A 19,880-nucleotide genomic window follows, 5' to 3' on the forward strand; every position below is an offset into this window, starting at 1 on the left:
TAAATTAATAATAGCTCGTCGTAAACCTACCCTACAGATACGCTAAATGATTCGTTTCTAATTTACTTTCAGAGTTTCCTCACAGACGATGTTCGACAAATCCTGACCCTGTTACCCGGAGCACGAACCAGGGAACAAATTGCATCAGTGCGTATATAGTCACCTGGTTATCACTATACCAGAGGGGGTATACGTTTTATAACACACTCGGCCATATTTTAAAGGTTTATTGGTGTGGGTTGGGAGTATTGTTACAGTTCTAGTTTGGGCTTTCTTAGCAGAAGCAGCAGCAGCAACAGTAGTAGTAGCAGTAGCAGTAGTAGTAGTAGCAGTAGCAGTAGCAGTAGTAGTAGTAGTAGTAGTAGTAGTAGTAGTAGTAGTAGTAGTAGTAGTAGTAGTAGTAGTAGTAGCAGCAGCAGCAGCAGCAGCAGCAGCCGTAGAAGTGGTATTAATAATAATAATAATAATAGTAGTAGTAGTAGTAGTAGTAGTAGTAGTAGTAGTAGTAGTAGTAGTAGTAGTAGTAGAAGCAGTAGCAGCGGTAGCAGCGGTATTATTAATATGTTGTGTTATATTTTCAGGTTATCCGCTGTATGAAAGGAATCTCTCCAGAGTTCAACACATACCCTCTGAACATTCAGAAACACATGAGTCAACTCGCCATGTACTGCAAGTAAGTCAGCAGTAACCATGGCAACAGTCGTTATTTAACCTGTGCACAAAGTAATTTGCAATGCATTGTTCCAGTGTTCATACAGGGGAGGCCACACGATCTTTCTAGGGAGGGGTGCAACATAAAAACGACACCTACAGTAGAGGTGGCTGTGGGATAGTTCTGTTGAGGTGACGCAATGTCAAACAATACAGTACTCCATATTAAACTAACATGCGTTACATAAAGTCAGTCTATCCCAACCACCCCATTCCCACCCCCGAAATCACTCGGCCAGCCATGGTATTACATCTTCCTTGGTAAATAAAACCATTATATCCATATGTTAGTGGTTAATTTGTCCGGACATTTTGAAGTTCAGAGTTAGGGCTGCACACCCCTAGTACCCGATGCCTGCTATATATGCAATTTACTATTCAGACACAATGAAGTAAAATAAAATATAATGGTAATAAAAAAATAATAATAACACACGCACACGCTTGCGTTGAGATATTATGTTAGACGCGGCCCTGACCTGGACGAAACGGAAATACAGATATGTTGAACGAAACCACGGCACATTTTAAACTACGGTCATTTGGTGCCTGATATGATCTGAATATTGAGAGGAAAGTCTCTTCCACCACAAAACATAAGCCCGCCAAGCAGCAGGAGCGTAAAGCACAAAGCTCCATTAAGCTCTCTAAAACAGCATCATACCATCCTTGCCTGTCCTGTTTACACTGCACTTCAAGATCGTAAAGCACAAAGCTCCATTAAGCTCTCTAAAACAGCATCATACCATCCTTGCCTGTCCTGTTTACACTGCACTTCAAGATCGTAAAGCACAAAGCTCCATTAAGCTCTCTAAAACAGCATCATACCATCCTTGCCTGTCCTGTTTACACTGCACTTCAAGATCGTAAAGCACAAAGCTCCATTAAGCTCTCTAAAACAGCACCATACCATCCTTGCCTGTTCTGTTTACACTGCACTTCAAGATCGTAAAGCACAAAGCTCCATTAAGCTCTCTAAAACAGCATCATACCATCCTTGCCTGTCCTGTTTACACTGCACTTCAAGATCGTAAAGCACAAAGCTCCATTAAGCTCTCTAAAACAGCATCATACCATCCTTGCCTGTCCTGTTTACACTGCACTTCAAGATCGTAAAGCACAAAGCTCCATTAAGCTCTCTAAAACAGCATCATACCATCCTTGCCTGTCCTGTTTACACTGCACTTCAAGATCGTAAAGCACAAAGCTCCATTAAGCTCTCTAAAACAGCATCATACCATCCTTGCCTGTCCTTTTTACACTGCACTTCAAGATCGTAAAGCACAAAGCTCCATTAAGCTCTCTAAAACAGCATCATACCATCCTTGCCTGTCCTTTTTACACTGCACTTCAAGATCGTAAAGCACAAAGCTCCATTAAGCTCTCTAAAACAGCATCATACCATCCTTGCCTGTCCTTTTTACACTGCACTTCAAGATCGCAAAGTTGCCAATGTACTGTCCAACAAAGCAACACAGCCTTTTATATGTCAGTCGTAGGGTATTAATTGTGGAAAACACGACATGTCCACCAACGGCAATCGATCCTACGATCCATGACACCTCCGCGGAGCACTTTAGCACCGAGCAAAATCCGGATTCAGAACTGAAAAAGACTTTTACATTGATTTAACCTTTGCTGCCGTCTTTCCAATAAACCAATTATGAAAAAGAACAATGGTGTAGTTTATGAGGTCATGGAAAAGACATACAAACTCTGCCCCTGCCGTCAAAAATATTAACTTGTTTTGAATATGCGATAAATAAAAGTAAATTGAGGTGTGTTCAGCAGGTACAGCAATCGTGGTTGCTCGTTAGACTGGGGTTTTACGCCTGACCTGAGATGAATGTGTCATGATAGAAGACGATGGCACCAGTCAAGTTTTTCGCTAGCGCTCGATCTCGTGTAAAAAGTCTCTGTTAATGTTTTGTATTTTTCAATAGTTTTCATAATTGTCTACAAAATAAAACTGTAATGCAGCTGAAAACATGATATGTTGGCTACATCTCATTATTTATTTATAACTGTATTTTAGGTTTGCACACAACCGAGTGATAGTAAAGAAAGGTTTTAGTCCTGATGGGTGCTATATCGTCTTGTCCGGAACTTGTAAGTAAAACCTTTCAAAATAGTTTTTAATGTATACTGTACAGCAAAAGAAACGCCAATATGAATTCAGTTAACGTTTAACCCATTAACTTTTGTGTCTGGTAAAATTATCAATCATATGTAAAGATTTTAGGCCCATTTTGACAGTCGATTTACAGATTTGAAGATATGAAAATATTCATATTACAGCATTCGCGTTTCTTTTGTTCTTCGATATACTCGAGCTGTTTCAGAACTAATCAAATGGAAGGCACCGTACATTCGGGGGGGGGGGGGGGGGGGGGGGGGAACTTACATGGACTATTACTGGGAATATGGAATTCTTGATAATAATACTTGTACATACTCCGACCTTTAATATAATATTATTTGCTGCAATCGAACTTACAGAAATTGTCTCTACTCACATTTGTGTGCAGTCGTATTCTCTCTATCTTCTTGTTTTCTTCCTTTTTGTCAATGCAATTTTAAAAACAACATAAATTAATAAACTAAGTTATAGACATACTGGTAAAATAATGGGTCATGTTATAGCGAATCGAACTATTTTCAAGATGGCCTATCGTAACTTCTTGTCAATGTCATAATACACCAAGGAAGACGCAATAGGCCAAATTGACAAAATCTGTTTTTATTAACAGGCGAGTGTTACATATATTTACGATGCTGAATTAAAAACGTTTTTAATTTTTTTTTTTTTTTTTTTTTTATTTTATTTTTTTTTTTTTTTAATTATTATTATTATTATTTTTTTTTATTATTATTATTATTATTATTTTTTTGAAATACCTTGTTTTAGGAAAATAGGCTTCGTAATTTCGGCCAAATATTTTTTTTTTTTTTTTTTGTGTGATATTTATACCATAATAATTTTATTTAGGCTGTGTTACTTAAATATATTGGTGAACAAAGGAAAGGAAATGTTTGCATGTTTAAAGCATGCTGCTTTAAAACCTAGAAAAGACAGGGCAGCACATACTACAGTCTTTGAAATACCATTCGTGTAGATTGGCTGGAAGTGGGAATAGTCCACAGCATTTAATGAGAGGGGTCTATCATCAACGTTGTTATGGCATCACTACTTTGACATTATTCCCTACACAGTATCAATTAATAACGGCTTGTCACGTGTAATTCAAATTCATTATAGTGCCATGGTCCTCGCAATACAGTTATATCATTTGGCAAAATGTCTCCCAACTACTAGTACTACAGTAGTGATAGCTGTACAATGGCATACCATTCAAACCGCGAAATGCGACGCTTGTTTCTCAGTTCTAGTCGGCACTCCATACATTTCTAACGACACAGTGATATGATGCCTTCTGCATTATTTCAGTGGTAGAAAAGACAGAAAACAAGAAAAAGGTTCGAGAACTGTGGCCTGGGAGTAATTTCGGGGTAAGTGTCTGTTCATCCAATGGTCTGTACACTGTGGACATCGCTGCAGTGCCCGCCATAATGTATACCATGGTCAGAACGGTCCTCTGTCGTTTAGATATCGTCATGTGTTCTGTTTGGCGTATAGTCCTTTATTCATTATACAGTTTCAAGTTGACAAGAGATTAACGCAGTAAAAACGTTTCACTGTCAAGTGAGTTTGCGCACTGGGTTCAAATCTTGACAATGCACTCTTCATTATATTTTTGTGAAAAACTTATTCTATGTGGTACACAAATAAAAATATTGGGTGCTGTTTCAGTAATTGAAAAGGTTGAAGCTTGGAAACAGCCACAAGATATAGAAATTGGTGATTTATTCGGGGTAAGAGTTTGGTGCCGTGATGCAGTACTACACCACTGGGCGTTTTCGTGTACTTCACAGAATGTGTTGATTATTGTTATACTGACCTCGCACGAAAGTGACTAAAGCACTCGCACCAAGTACGTATTTAACGACACCTCAGCACAGTTTTAACTACGGTCATTTTGGTGTATACCATAAGGTTATTTCAACACTTGTTTTACATATGTGTACACACGTGTAGGCCTATGTGTATAGTTTCCTACATCTGTGATGTTGAAAGGAAGGAAGGAAATGTTTTATTTAACGACACCTCAGCACATTTTTAACTACGGTCATATTTGATGTATACCATAAAGTTATTTCAACACTTGTTTTACATATTTGTACACACATGTAGAACTATGTGTTTCCTACACCTGTGATGTTGGAATTCACATGTAGTTGACAGTGGAGGATTGGGAGGGGGGCAGGGGACTGCACCACCCTAACTTTTACTTTTACTTTTATTTTTTCATTTTTTACGTTGTAGAATCTGAGGAATCTCTTCCGGAACGTTTGTGGCATTTGGCTACATGTCATTCCCCCCCCCCCCCCCCCCCCCCAATGGATTTTCTGTATCCGCGACTGGCTGAGCAAAGTGTGCAATACGTCCTCGTTATCAGTCTATTTCGAGTCAGTGCGATGTAAAAGTGCACTCATCTTTACTTGTAGAGTATTTTCTTTGTGTGTTGGGGTGGGGCAGTTTTGATGCTATGTTTGTTCGTGAATTAACAAACTCTTTCATATTTTACAAGTTCCACCCAATGATATTTTAAATATAAATTATGTCAGCATGTTACATATTATTGTATTTTAAAAAACAAACAAAACGTAATGTAAATTTTCCGTATTTGTTTGTTAACTATTATATTCTTGATAAAGTTTGATGTACTAGTGGTTTGTTTGTGTGGGTTTGTTTGTTTGGGTTTTTTGTTGTTTGTTGGGGGCGGGGGGGGGGGGGGGTTGAGGGGGTGCAGGTTGGGAGTTGTTTTGTTGTTGTTTTCTTTTAGGGTGTTTTGGTTTGTTTTGGGGGGGGGGGGTTGGGGGATGTTTGGGTTTTTTTCTGCAAATCTCATAAAATGTCCTTTCTATTCACTATATGAATTTTGTTTTAATTGTTTCTAGATTTTGTTTTCGGAAACTCTTTAGCCTGTTTGTACTATATACTTGTAGTATTAATATGACTTGGAAGACTGGTGATAACGGGTGTATTTGTAAGGGAGCGATGAGTTCTGATCTGTTTGTACTATATACTTGTAGTATTAATATGACTTGGAAGACTGGTGATAACGGGTGTATTTGTAAGGGAGCGATGAGTTTTTATCTGTTTGTACTATATACTTGTAGTATTAATATGACTTGGAAGATTGGTGATAACGGGTTTTGAAGATTGGTTTTGATAACTATATACTTGGGTGTAATTTGTAAGGGATAACGGGTGTATTTGAGTTTTTTTTATCTGTTTGTACTATATACTTGTAGTAGTATTAATATGACTTGGAAGATTGGTGATAACGGGTGTATTTGTAAGGGAGCGATGAGTTTTTATCTGACTCTGTTTGTACGATATATACTATGTAGTATTAATATGACGGGTTGGGGAAGAGTTCTGGTTTGATAACGGGAAGACTGGTGATAACGGGTGTATTTGTAAGGGAGCGATGAGTTTTGATCTGTTTGTATATTAGAAAATGAACATGTAACGTATTAATGTTTTAACATGTTGGTAAATTAATTCTGCATTTAGATTATAAACTGATCACTATTTTGTTTTCGACTGACGCCCATTTGTTTCAGGAAGAAGACTTGATCTGTGGATGTAACAGACGGTCAACCGTACTCACACGAACCAACGTCGAGTTATTCTGTATACACAAGCAGGTGCGTTCCGCTATACTCATTGCAACACCAACACCCACCCACCACCATCACCACCCACATACCCCCCCCCCCCCCCCCACACACACACACAGAGAGAACACACACACACAGCAAGTTATGTCGTCGAAATAAAGTTGTTTAAGCATCAGGTGAAGAGCAATATCTGAACTATAGGGGTTAGGGGATCCGCTTGAGAGAAGTGTGTGTGTGTGTGGGGGGGGGGGGGGGGGGGGGTTGTATCAAGAGCAATATCTGAACTAGAGGGTTAGGGGATCCGCTTGAGAGAAGTGGGGGGTTGTATCAAGAGCAATATCTGAACTAGAGGGGTTAGGGGATCCGCTTGAGAGAAGTGGGGGGTTGTATCAAGAGCAATATCTGAACTAGATGGGTATGGGGATCCGCTTGAGAGAAGTGGGGGGTTGTATCAAGAGCAATATCTGAACTAGAGGAGTTAGGGGATCCGCTTGAGAGAAGTGGGGGGTTGTATCAAGAGCAATATCTGAACTAGAGTGGTATGGGGATCCGCTTGAGAGAAGTGGGGGGGTGTATCAAGAGCAATATCTGAACTAGAGTGGTATGGGGATCCGCTTGAGAGAAGTGGGGGGGGGGGGGGTTGTATAAAGTGACACCGTCAGACATAGGGCGGGACATAGTCCAGTGGTAAAGTGCTCGCCTGATGCGCGGTCAGTCTAGGATCGATCCCCGCCAGTGGGCCCATCGGGATAATTCTTGTTCCAGCCAGTGGTATGTGCTATCCTGTTTATGGGATGGTGCATATCAAAGAGCCCTTGCAACTGATGGAAAACAAAATGTAGCAGGTTTCCCATGTCAGAATTATCAAATGTTTGACAACCAGTAGCCGGTGATTAATAAATCAATGTGCTCTAGTGGTGTCGTTAAACAAAACAAACAAATTGTCAGACATGGTGGTTAAACATTTGACCGTCTCTTCCTTACCCCACGTTACTTTATGTTGCGCTCCTAGACTCTGTTAGGCCCTGTTTTAGAAGCGATTTTCAATCAACCAACCATTTGACTCGTACTTACATCCACTGAAGGTTCAAACACGACTGTCTTGGGTACATTCTCCGAGATTCCTCGGTGGATGTGTCCAAGACTGGGGCGATCTTAGTGCTAAATTCACCTAACTACTTTAGTCACTTACTGTGATTTTAGCGCCAAGACGGCTTCGCAAAACGGAGCCCTGTACGTCACGTTATCTTACGTAGCGCATGTCACGCTACGTTACGTTACTTTATGTCACGTTACCTTACGTTACCTTACGTAGCGCATGTCACGCTACGTTACGTTACTCTACGTCACGTTATCTTACGTAGTGCATGTCACGCTACGTTACGTTACTCTACGTCAAGTTACCTTACGTTACGTTACCTTACGTAGCGCATGTTACGCTACTTTACGTTACTCTACGTCACGCTACCTTACGTTACTCTACGCTACGTTACGTTACTCTACGTCACGTTACCTTGCGGTACGTTACCTTACGTAGCGCATGTCACGCTACTTTACGTTACTCTACGTCACGCTACGTTACGTTACTTTACCGTACTACAACATATGTGCATTTAGCCAAGCAATGTTCAAGCACGCTATACAGGATATATGTCAGCTATCTGAGCTATCTGTTTAGAGCCATATAATTACAGGCTAATTTAATCGTGTGACGGTTTTCATAAATTAATACGCGGGACATATTAAAGACAACAATAACTGACCTATAACGTCAACTGAAGAGATACGGTCGACGAGTCATTGTACAGTGTGCGTGTTGTATTCAAAGCGATATAGAAACACATTGATTTGTGGCAACCTAATAAACTGGTCGCCATTCACATGCCGCTTGCTAAATTACCGGGTAATATTTTTCGCGATGGTGTTTACGACAATTGTTCCCATGATAAAATATCTTACGACTTTACAATCAGAGTTGCGCCAAGAACGTTATTAAATGCACAAGCGGCGTTTGATGTAGTGTAATATATAAAATGTGATTATATCAGGAGACTTTAAAGTAGTTATTTAGTTGCTTAGTTTTATTTAAAATCAATAACAAGTTAGCCAGATAATTAAAAAAATAGATTTATTTAAAATCAATAACATAATAATCAGACGTTTTTTTGTTTTTTTTATGTGTTTCTTTATTTCCCTTTTTGGGGGGCTGGGAGTGGGGGATGGTGGGGTGGGGTGGGTATGTGGGGCGGTGTGCTGGCTTCAGAATCTAAAATTACATTGTCAATAATATATAGTAGTTTGTTTCTGTGATTTGGGGTTGTTGTTTTTTCATTTTCTGTTTTTTGTTGTGGGTTTTGGGGGGAGGTGGGGTGGGGTGGGTTGGGGGTGGGGGGTGGGGGGTACTTGGGGTTTTTAATGTAACAGTATGAGTCGGAGTGTTAGTAAGGGAAATTTCTACTCCCTACACGAGGAGTGAACATTCGCAATCCAAATGTTCACGGAATATATAAATATTTAACACTAAAACCTTTGACACAGTCGTGTACGTGAATTAAATGAAGTGGCTTGAATTCCCGCCCCTAACCGATCAATACAATTAATGGACTTGTGATCAGCAATATTGGCATCATGTGACCTGTATCCGTGGGTCTCCCGGTGTCGTATTCGCCCAATCTGTCATCCGATGTAAGACGCAATGTTCTACGGATATAAATTGGACGTCTGCTAGCTCTTGTCGTGCGTTGTCGTCTGCTACTAGCTGTTGTCCATGTTGACGTCTGCTAGTTCTTGTCACACATTGTCGTCTGCTAATAATTATTTTTGCTGAACGTTGACGACTGCTAGCTGTTGTCCACGTTGACGTTTGTTAGCTGTTGTCGGACGTTGTTGTCTGCTAGCTGATGCGCCCTCCTAAGGTACGGTCCTGGTCAATAGCATATTTCGTATGGGGAACGTACTGATGTTTTGTTGCTGTGCTTTCACTGTTTATTATCACTAAATCTTGCCATTACCATAGTTTGACACCCAACAGCCGATGTTTAGTTCGTGCTGAGGTGTCGTTAAACATTCATTCATTCCAATTTGCTTGACATAATGCATTAAATACTTATCTGAACGACAAAACCATATCCCCTGATCAAAATCGTATCTCTGCACAAGGCATAGTCGAAATTATGTTTGGCAAAGTCGTGATTGCTTGCACGATCCACTATTAGGTGCGCATCTTTAAGAGGATCGCCACTCCCTAAGAGATCCGGAAGACTCTCAAAGAAAACAAGATGGGGACCATATTACGTTTCCTCGTCAATATCCGTCTGGTCTTTCATTACTCTCCTAGCCTAATCCAACAAGACTAAATGTAAACAAAGTTATTGAAGCTTGTTTTGTTTAACGACACCACTAGAACACATTGATTTATCCACCATCGGCTATTGGATGTCAAGAAAGTTACTGAATCTCCGATCCGAGTCTAGAACTGTCGATATTATATTTTCAGGACTACAGACAAATCTTCAACATGGCGGAAGATGTCAGCAACCCGAAGAATCTCGAAGTTTGCAAGTCAGTTTAATATTGGTTTTATTTTATTTTGTTTGCTCGGCAATTTACATAACCATCTAAATATAACTAATTTTGTCTTTAAAATGCATCTATGCCCCAGAAGTTTCCACCAGCCCCGGTGGTGTCGTGGTTAAGCCATCAGGCATAAGACTGGTAGTTATTGTGTTCACAGCCCGGTACCGGCTCCCACCCAGAGCGAGTTTTAACGACCTCTTCTCTTTCACTAACAACTAGCTCATTATTCTGGACTGATAGACCAGATAGCTGAGGTGTGCGCCCAGGACAGCGTGCTTGAGCCTTAATTGGATATAAACATGAAGATAAGCATAAATGTATAAAATAATAATCCCCCCCCCCCCCCCCCCTCCATATTAGCGGTGTCAGAAGCCTTCCGTGAACCTTAAAGTGACACACCTTAGCTTTAAATCATTACGGCGTATTTGTTACTAAGAGAGTTGTCTTTTTATTATTGAAATGAGATATTACTTAGATTTTATTGTTTATGCTATCCATTTCTGTATATCCCAAGTGTTTCTGGACATCCTGGCCAGGTGGGTTTTTTTCGTATTTTTAAAAGCGCATGTACCTCTAAGAAGTAACAGTTATGGAAACGAGCTCTAAGTTTATTTTTTAAGCGCATTTCTTGTTTTCAACTTCACAGACCAATTTTTCACTTTATTGTAACTTTATACAGATGTGTTACAGGTTTGTAGATTAACCAGACTTCATTTTCATGAGTTGAAACTAGGGTCTGCGACTTGAAATGGATGCATTCACGGTGATCAAAAGGTTTCTCAATCTGGCGCCCCTTTATAAATGTTCCATAATACTCTTCCATAGAAGAACCCTGTTACAGTGTATCCACCCCAAAAACATTATCTTCGCTAGTAACTGATAACTATATTATTTTACTAATAAATATTTAAAAGGTTTTTTACTAAGACATATAATAAATACACTGACCAATTTCCGTGATATCCATGCTGTAGAACATTGTAGAAAAAGCCGAGAGCCGTTGTAACACCTTCGCTTGTTATAAATACAATTCAAGTAATTTAATATATTTCCTAGTATACGTTAAATATGTTCATAGACATCAATAATAACGATATCGTTCACATTTTTCTAATTAAACTAAATTCAGAAAAATGTACGTAGGGCAACTATGATGTTCATAACCATATTGAAACGTCCTTGTATTCTTCACTAATAGTTAAATTTCCGGCAACAGGGGCGTAGGCTAGGGGGGGTTCAGACAACCCCCCCCCCCCCCCCCCCCCCCCCCCCCCCCCCCCCCCCCCCCCCCCCCCCCCCCCCCCCCCCCCCCCCACCCCCCCCCCCCCCCCCCCCCCCGCTGAAGCAAATGGTCCGCTTTCAGAACTAAAACATACAGGTTTATACATATGGAGTTTCTGGTGGTGCAAAAACAAAATAGAAAAAGGTACACTTGGTTCATATTCGAACACACACCCCCCCCCCCCCCCCCCCCCCCCCCCCCCCAGGTCCAGATCACGATACGCCCCTGGGCAACGCCCGTAATATACCGAAACTATCGAAGTGCGATTCAAAGTTATGTACAGGCTATTTCGCCATTCGTGAAAATATGGTTTTCACACATCACTCGTTGACATAAAAATCGTATTAGAAAACAACACCATGAAATGGTCTATTTATTATATACATCTTTCCTAATTTTTGACAATATCTTTCTCTTTTTGTTAATATCTTTCGCTTTTCCTATCGAAAACACGTAACGCCATGATATATTTTTTCCAATGGAACTTTTCCAGAAAATTTACTTGACTATAGACTTTTTAAAAGAAATTTGATTTAAAATTATCTTTATTTAATTATTAAATTAACATTTATTTAATAATACTGCTATGCAAACATACCTGACAAAGCGATCCTAAAAAACCTACAAAAACAAAACGAATCGAACGCCGTTAAAATTTAACTTACACTCAAAGAGGAAGTAAGCAAGGAAATGGTTTATTTAACGAGGCACTCAACACATTTTATTTACGGTTATATGGCGTCGGACATATGGTCAGACCACACAGATATTGAGAGAGGAAACCCGCTGTCGCCACTTCATGGGCTACTCTTTTCGATTAGCAGCAAGGGATCTTTTATATGCACCATCCCACAGACATGTTAGCACATACCACGGCCTTTGATATACCAGTCGTGGTTCACTAGCTGGAAAGAGAAATAGCCCTAAACCGTCCGTGCATCAAGCGAGTGCTGTACCACTGGGCTACGTGCCACTCCCTACACTAAAAGAGAGGACACTGTATTTTATTATTTAGCATCGTATTCAATCAGTTTTAGATATTTTATCCTACTTGCACTTCATATCGTTTTTTATAGGTACAGTTGTTTAAATTACTCTCTTTTTTTCAAATACGATCAGATGCATTGGTAATCATCAAACTTAAATACGAAGAAACGAGACAAAGGGAGATAATTTAATCATGAATTTTTACAAAAAAGTAAATACGATTTCTATATTTTCACTGCAGCTAAATTACAGTGAAAAAATATGACTATTCACCGGATATCACTTGTATGGTTTCCGTAGATCTATATATTTCATTGCTATGTATATCATAAAATATGTTTTTGTTTTAAATTAATATGTTAATAACTCAAAACTAAACTAAGGTGCAGACTCGTACACATGAGCCTATATCCGCCGAAGAGCTATTTAAAGGTTTTGTTCCTGTCATGGACGAAGGAGCCGGCGCTACAACAGCTTGTTCTGAATGTGCACGTAAAACCCTATGACCTGACCTGCCCTTGGGGGGATGGATTGGGTTTTTTGTTGTTGTTGTTGTTGTTGTTTTTGGGGGGTTTTGGTTATTGTTGTGTTTCTGTTTTGTTTGTTTGGAAGATTTGGGGGTAACGTGTGTGTGCGTGTGTGTGTGTGTGTGTGTGTGTGCTCGCGCGCACGTGTGTATATTAAAGTTTCATTGTTAGACACAATTAAAAGATAAACTAAGGTGCAGACCTCAGTCAGTGGTTTCATTGGGCTATTTCTCGTTCCAAAAAACATCCTTTGCTACTAATGAACAAGTTTAGCGGTGGGTCTCCTCTCTAAGATTATACGAGTATGTCAGTGTTACCAAATGTTTAAAGGGACACACCCTAGTTACGGCTAGTTGTTAACCATTACTGTCTCGATATATAAAGTTACATGTTACATGTTGAGTCTCGATAAAGAGATGTTAGTGTTTGCGAGATTAACTCTCGTGAGATCTTGTCGCAATGAGTTAGATGAAGAATAAACCGCATGTTAGTGACTAACTTGTTTCTTGCTTGTTTGCGTTATAATAACTATAACGCATAACGTAACATGGTGTCAGAAGGTGAAAAAGTACCATGCTCTCGAAAAACATGTTTTGGAACAGAGTAAATGTGATATTGCTGTAAAAAACTGACCAAAATGTTAGTAAGTGGGCATTTCTTCTGTGACACTTCTTCCTTAAAGTGCGCACCAGTCCGAGAAAACTTTCTTCTTTGAACTACGACCGGAAGTGATGGTCCGTAGTCAAACGTTGGAATTGTAAATTCCTCCGGAAGTAAGCACTGCTTTGGTATGTCCGACCGGAAAGGAGCATCACAGCGATCTTTTCCATCGGAAACGTGAACCGAAAGTGTTTATAAGTAAACTTGGTGGGTTAAATACTGGATTATTTTTCTGTACTACACTGCTACTAGTAAGTGATAACAATGGGTGACCAAGAGGTACAGCCTACAGTCATTCAGAGTGTTCCGTTCCCGTGCAAACTAGAGTTGAGTGGAAACGTTGCTACAAAATGGGAGCATTTTAGACAAGTATGGGATAATTATGAAATTGCTTCGCGACTTGAACTACAACCCACACAAGTAAGAACAGCTACACTTCTAACATGTTTTGGCCCTGAAGCACTGAAAGTATACAATGGGATGCAATTTCCTAATGTAGATGATAGAACTAACATTAACATTGTGTTAGAGAGAATGCAACAATTCTGTCTTGGTGAAGTAAATGAAATCTACGAAAGGTATTGTTTCAATAAACGTGACCAAGAGAAAGGTGAATCTATAGATGCGTACTATACTACATTGATGAAGATGTCAAAAAACTGCAACTACGAACAGTTGAGAGATTCTTTGATAAGAGATCGGATTGTTGTAGGCGTTGGTGACAACCACACGAGGAAACGGCTACTACAGATGAGAAATCTGAAACTTCAGCAATGTCTAGATACCGCTAGGGCATATGAATCCACAAATCAGCATCTTCAAGAGATGGCTCAGGGAAAATCGGAAGACGTTCAAGCTTTTCAGCATAGAACAAAGAAAAAGTCTACTGTTGGTCTGCAGGTTGGTCAAAAGAGAGTTACTTTGATCAACTGTTATTACTGTGATAAACGACATCCCAAGAGGAAAGCGGAGTGTCCTGCTTGGGGAAAGACCTGTAATATCTGCAAGAAAGAAAACCACTGCTTTAAAATGTCCTACTAGGAGATTCAAACCAAGGAGTGATCGAAAACAAAAATCTAAAGAGAAACTATATACAGTAGAAGACAACTCTGATGACAGTAGTGAGGGAAGTCTTATGTCCGTGGATGCTATTGCTGAGGTTGCTGCTGTTAATGTTGGTGGTGAAACATATCCTACTAGAATCTTTGCGGACATGATAGTAAACGGACAGAAAGTGAACTTTCAGATAGATAGTGGAGCGAGTGTAAACGTAATATCTGAAGCAGTATATTCAGGTTTGTCTGAAGAAAAGCTGGAACCTAGTAACACTACACTTGTTATGTTCAACAAATCTCAGATCAAACCAGTAGGAAAATGCAGATTAAGGATTCTCAATCCTAAAACTAAGAAAGAATACAGTGCAGAGTTCCAAGTTGTAAAAGAGAAATGTCGATCTGTATTGGGGTCGAGAACCGTGCAGAAAATGAAACTAATAACTGTGAATCAAAACAATTTTGAGTCTGTACATGGTGTGGAGACCATGCTTCCTCTCAGGAAAAAAGACATTGAAACACAGTTCACTGATGTGTTCACAAGAGATGGTAAACTGGAAGGAGAGTTACATCTAGAAGTGGATCCGGCGGTAGTACCAGTACAGATACCACCAAGGAAACTGCCTTTGGCAAATAAGACAATGGTCAAGAAACATATTGACAGACTTGTCAAGAAAAATGTTTTGGCTCCTGTCTCAGTACCTACAGATTGGGTGTCTTCTATGGTAGTATGCAATAAACAAAGTGGCATACGTCTCTGTATAGACCCAAAACCTTTAAACAAAGCTTTGAAGAGAAACCACTATCCATTACCCACGATTGATGATATCCTTCCTGAAATGTCAACGGCTAAGTTGTTCACTGTACTTGATGCAAAAGATGGGTTTTGGCATGTTGTCTTAGATGAAGAGTCTAGTTACTTAACTACATTCTCAACTCCATTTGGTCGTTACAGGTGGAAGCGGATGCCATTTGGAATTTCTCCAGCGCCTGAGGAATTTCAAAGGAGACTGCAAGAAGCTCTAGAAGGATTAGAAGGAGTGGCTGTTGTAACTGATGACATACTACTATATGCACTGGATGAAGCTGATCATGATCGTAAACTAGTTTTGTTGTTGAGGAGATGCCAAGAGAAAGGTATTCGGCTCAACAAAGACAAAATGAAGTTTAAACAGACTAACTGCATCAGGTCTGAAACCTGATCCAGCCAAAGTTGAAGCAATCATTAAGATGCCACCCCCTTCTGATAAACAAGGAGTGCAACGCTTGATTGGGATGGTGAACTACGTTGCCAAGTTTGCTCCACAGCTAGCAACAGTCACCGCTCCGATTCGGGAATTACTGAAAGCAGAAGTAGCGTTTTACTGGGATGAGACTATACAAGGGAAAGCTTTCAGCAAAGTGAAAAATATTTTGTCAACGGCTCCTATCCTTGGATACTTTGACAATGATAAGCCAGTAGTTTTGCAATGTGATGCAAGCCAGCATGGGCTTGGAGCTTGTCTTATGCAGGAGGGAAAACCTGTTGCATATGCTTCACGATCTCTGAACACAACAGAATGTAATTATGCACAGATCGAAAAAGAACTTCTAGCGATCGTGTTTGGTGTTGAACAATTTGAAACATACTTGTTTGGCAGATCTTTTACTGTGGAATCAGACCACAAGCCGCTGGAAAGTATTTTCAAAAAGAGCCTACTGAATGCACCAAAGAGACTACAAAGAATGCTGCTGAGACTACAAAAGTTTGAATTTGTCTTGGTATATAAGAAGGGATCGTCAATGTTCATGGCAGATGCTTTGAGCAGAGCATACATACCACATCTGACAAAAGAGGTACATGATGGTGAAGTATTTCATGTGGATGTGCGGACTGTAACTGAAAAAGATGTTGAACTGATAAATATGTTGGAGGATGTAAGGATGACTCCAGAAACTCTGGAGGAAATACAACAAGCATCTGAAACTGATACAGTGATGAATCAACTAAAGAAAATCATTGTACAAGGATGGCCAGAGACAAAAGCAGAAATACAAATATCAGTTCAAGATTATTTCAACATTCGGGATGAGTTAACTGTACAAGATGGTCTTGTCTACAAAGGAGACCGTATTGTAATCCCTACAGCAATGAGAGGGAAAATCAAAGAAAGAATTCACAGAAGTCATCTAGGAATTCAAGGATGCCTTAGACGGGCAAGAGAAGTGGTTTATTGGCCGAGGATGAACAAAGAAATTGAAGAATGTATTTCAAAATGCTCTGTCTGCAGAGAATTCTCGGTGAAACAACAAAAAGAACCACTCATCAGTCGAGAGATACCAGATCGACCATGGCAAAAAGTCAGCATGGACCTTTTCGAAACTGAAGGCTGTGATTATCTAGTCATTGTTGATCACTATTCAGACTTTTTCGAAGTTGACAAACTAAGTGCAAACAAGAAAGCATCACAAGTTATTGGAAAGATCAAGGCTCAGTTTGCAAGGCATGGTATTCCCGAAGAAATGTTCACAGACAATGGACCTCCGTTCAACTCAAAAGAATTCAGTGAGTTCGCAAAGGAGTATGGATGTATGCATGTTACAAGTTCACCAAGATATCCACAATCAAATGGAAAGGCAGAGAGTGCTGTCAAAATAGCTCAGTCTATCATCAAGAAAGCTCACAGAGCTAACACCGACCCATACATTGGCCTACTCGACTACTACAACACTCCGACAGAGCTGGTAACCACATCGCCAGCACAACGGATGTTTTCTCGCAGAACTAGAACATTGTTGCCTACTGCTCGACGTCTGCTCACACCAGAAGTAGTCAAAGATGTCAAAGAAAAACTGTATTATCGGAAAGAAAAGCAGGTCAAGTACTACAACAGAAGTACAAAAGAGCTTGAAAGTTTAAAACCTGGTGATATTGTGAGGATACAACCAGTAGAAAAAGGGAAATGGGTTTTGGCTAAAGTTGAAGGTCAGGTGGATGTGAGGTCATACCAAGTGCGAACAGAAAATGGTAGAACCTACAGAAGGAACAGAAAACATCTAAGAAAAATGGGAGAAGAGTATGCACCAGAACCATATGTACCAGAACCATGTATTCTTCCTGTAAACAGTCAACCTATCCAACCTACCCAGGAGAGATGCGAAAACAAAGAAGCACAGAGTACTACAATACATCAGTCAATGTCAGAGATACCAGTTCAGACTAAGACGGTGCGAAAATCACCCGAGAAGCTGAAACGCGCATTTGGTGAAAAACTTATTGTTACAAGAAGCGGAAGAGTGTCCAAACCAAACCCAAATTTTAAATAATTAAGTCAGTTCAAGTACAAGAATGAAGAGAACAATTCGTTATGGATGTGCATTCTTGGAATATAATTTTTCATTATGGATGTGCAAGGACATGCATAAAAACCACACAGGTCAGAATAATACCTGGTTTTTATGTATAAAGGCAGGGCAGTCTACCCTCGTCCTTTATTGTGTTTATTTTCGGTAGTTAATTGTTGTAGTTTATTTGAATAGTTAAGAAAACAGAATAGAACACTAATGCAAAGTTGAAATTGTTTTATTTACAGAAACTCTAAATTGATTGTAAAGGGAGATTGGCTAAAGAACTATTCAACAAAAAGAACTGTTAAACAGAAGAAGACTAGAAACTTTAGTTTGAAAACAAAAAAGGGGAGATGTCTCGATATATAAAGTTACATGTTACATGTTGAGTCTCGATAAAGAGATGTTAGTGTTTGCGAGATTAACTCTCGTGAGATCTTGTCGCAATGAGTTAGATGAAGAATAAACCGCATGTTAGTGACTAACTTGTTTCTTGCTTGTTTGCGTTATAATAACTATAACGCATAACGTAACAATTACGGCGTTGTTTTTCGCTATTAAACCCATTATTTCACAAATAAAATTGCACTTTACTTACCGTTTATTATTTAGAATATACATTTCCATTCACCTGAAGTGTTTTTTGGTAATCCTGGTAATCCTGGTGTTTGTAATACCACAAAATGCATTTTTCGTATTTCTGAAAAACGGGCGCACGTTTGAGAAAAAAACGTTGAGCAGACAAGGTCTAATCTATTTTTAGACGGGATATTTCCATTTCAATGTCACAGACGTTGGTATACCACGTGACCGTTATCATTTTGGTTCGGTTTGTTTTCTCGTGCACGGTTCGCGCGATCAACATCATTTGTTGTTGTTCATTTGTGAAATTTTTCTTCACAGTTCGTGAACATTTTCAGTAACAATAAAGTTCAGACAAGTAAGTATCTCAATACAAAACGTTATAAACCCTTAAAACCAATAATTTTGCTAAGTCCTACGATATCTGGAGAGGGGATACAACCAGGACAGAACAGTTGGAACATGTCCAGGAGAGTTGAAAAGAACGCACCCCAAGTCTGTGAAATTTGTCGTGACGTAGGCATTGTGCTTCGAGCGACATCTACCGGTGACATCAGAATACAAACTTTCAAAATTATTTCAAGCAATTGGGACATGGGGATTCCCATGGTATTTATCGATATAAAACCTGCTTTTTCACTCCATTTGATAAAAACGTGATCTAAGTGTGTTACAGGTTTGTAGATTAACCAAATTATAATTTATTTTCGTTGGATGGAACTAGGGTGTGCGGCTTTAATATGCAATAGCCAATGATTAAAAAATCAATATGCTCTAGTAGTGTCGTTAAACAAAAAAGACTTTGAACTTTTAGCTTTGAGTATAATTTAAAAAATCACCGCTCACCATAATAAAAGTATTTAAATATGTATACAACATTTCTAAACATGTATGTGCATATTTAGCACAACACTTTAACTCCATTTAGTTTTCTATTACATGTATTTAGAAAGTATTGTATCAGTTAATAAAAAAAGTTAATTAATCTAATACATTTATTTATTTATTTATTTCAGACAAGATGTAGTCTTTCAACACTTCCCGATGCACAGACTAGTTGAAAACCCAGGAATATGGACAATTGTCAAATACAAGTAAGTTGGTCTGTAGAGAAAAAAAGAGAAGTTTGTTTTGTTTAACGACACCACTAGAGCACATTGATTTATTAATAATCGGCTATTGGATGTCAAACATTTTGTTATTTTGACATATAGTCTCAGAGAGGAAACCCGCTACATTTGTCCATTAGTAGCAAGGATCTTTATATGCACCATCCCACAGACAGGATAGCACATACCACGGACTTATATACCCGTCGTGATGCACTGACCGAGAAATAGCCCAACTGAACGAGAAATAGCCCAATGGCTTAATTTAATTAAAGAATGGCTGAGTACAAGCCTGTAAGAATACTTCTCACCAAACATT

At 39.3% G+C, this 19,880-nt stretch overlaps 1 protein-coding gene across 1 annotated transcript; it reads left to right on the plus strand.

The window, feature by feature from the left end:
• The first annotated feature begins 587 nt into the window (after positions 1–587).
• Positions 588–19,557, plus strand: LOC121376128. The gene is made up of 6 exons (XM_041503929.1): positions 588–673; positions 2,747–2,820; positions 4,160–4,221; positions 6,403–6,486; positions 9,956–10,020; positions 19,469–19,557. The coding sequence occupies exons 1-6, from the start codon at positions 594–596 to the stop codon at positions 19,548–19,550; spliced, it is 447 nt and encodes a 148-aa protein (XP_041359863.1). The 5' UTR covers positions 588–593; the 3' UTR covers positions 19,551–19,557.
• Positions 19,558–19,880: the final 323 nt, after the last annotated feature.

The sequence above is a fragment of the Gigantopelta aegis genome, chromosome 6 (assembly GCF_016097555.1).
Source record: "Gigantopelta aegis isolate Gae_Host chromosome 6, Gae_host_genome, whole genome shotgun sequence".
NCBI lineage: Eukaryota > Metazoa > Mollusca > Gastropoda > Neomphalida > Peltospiridae > Gigantopelta > Gigantopelta aegis.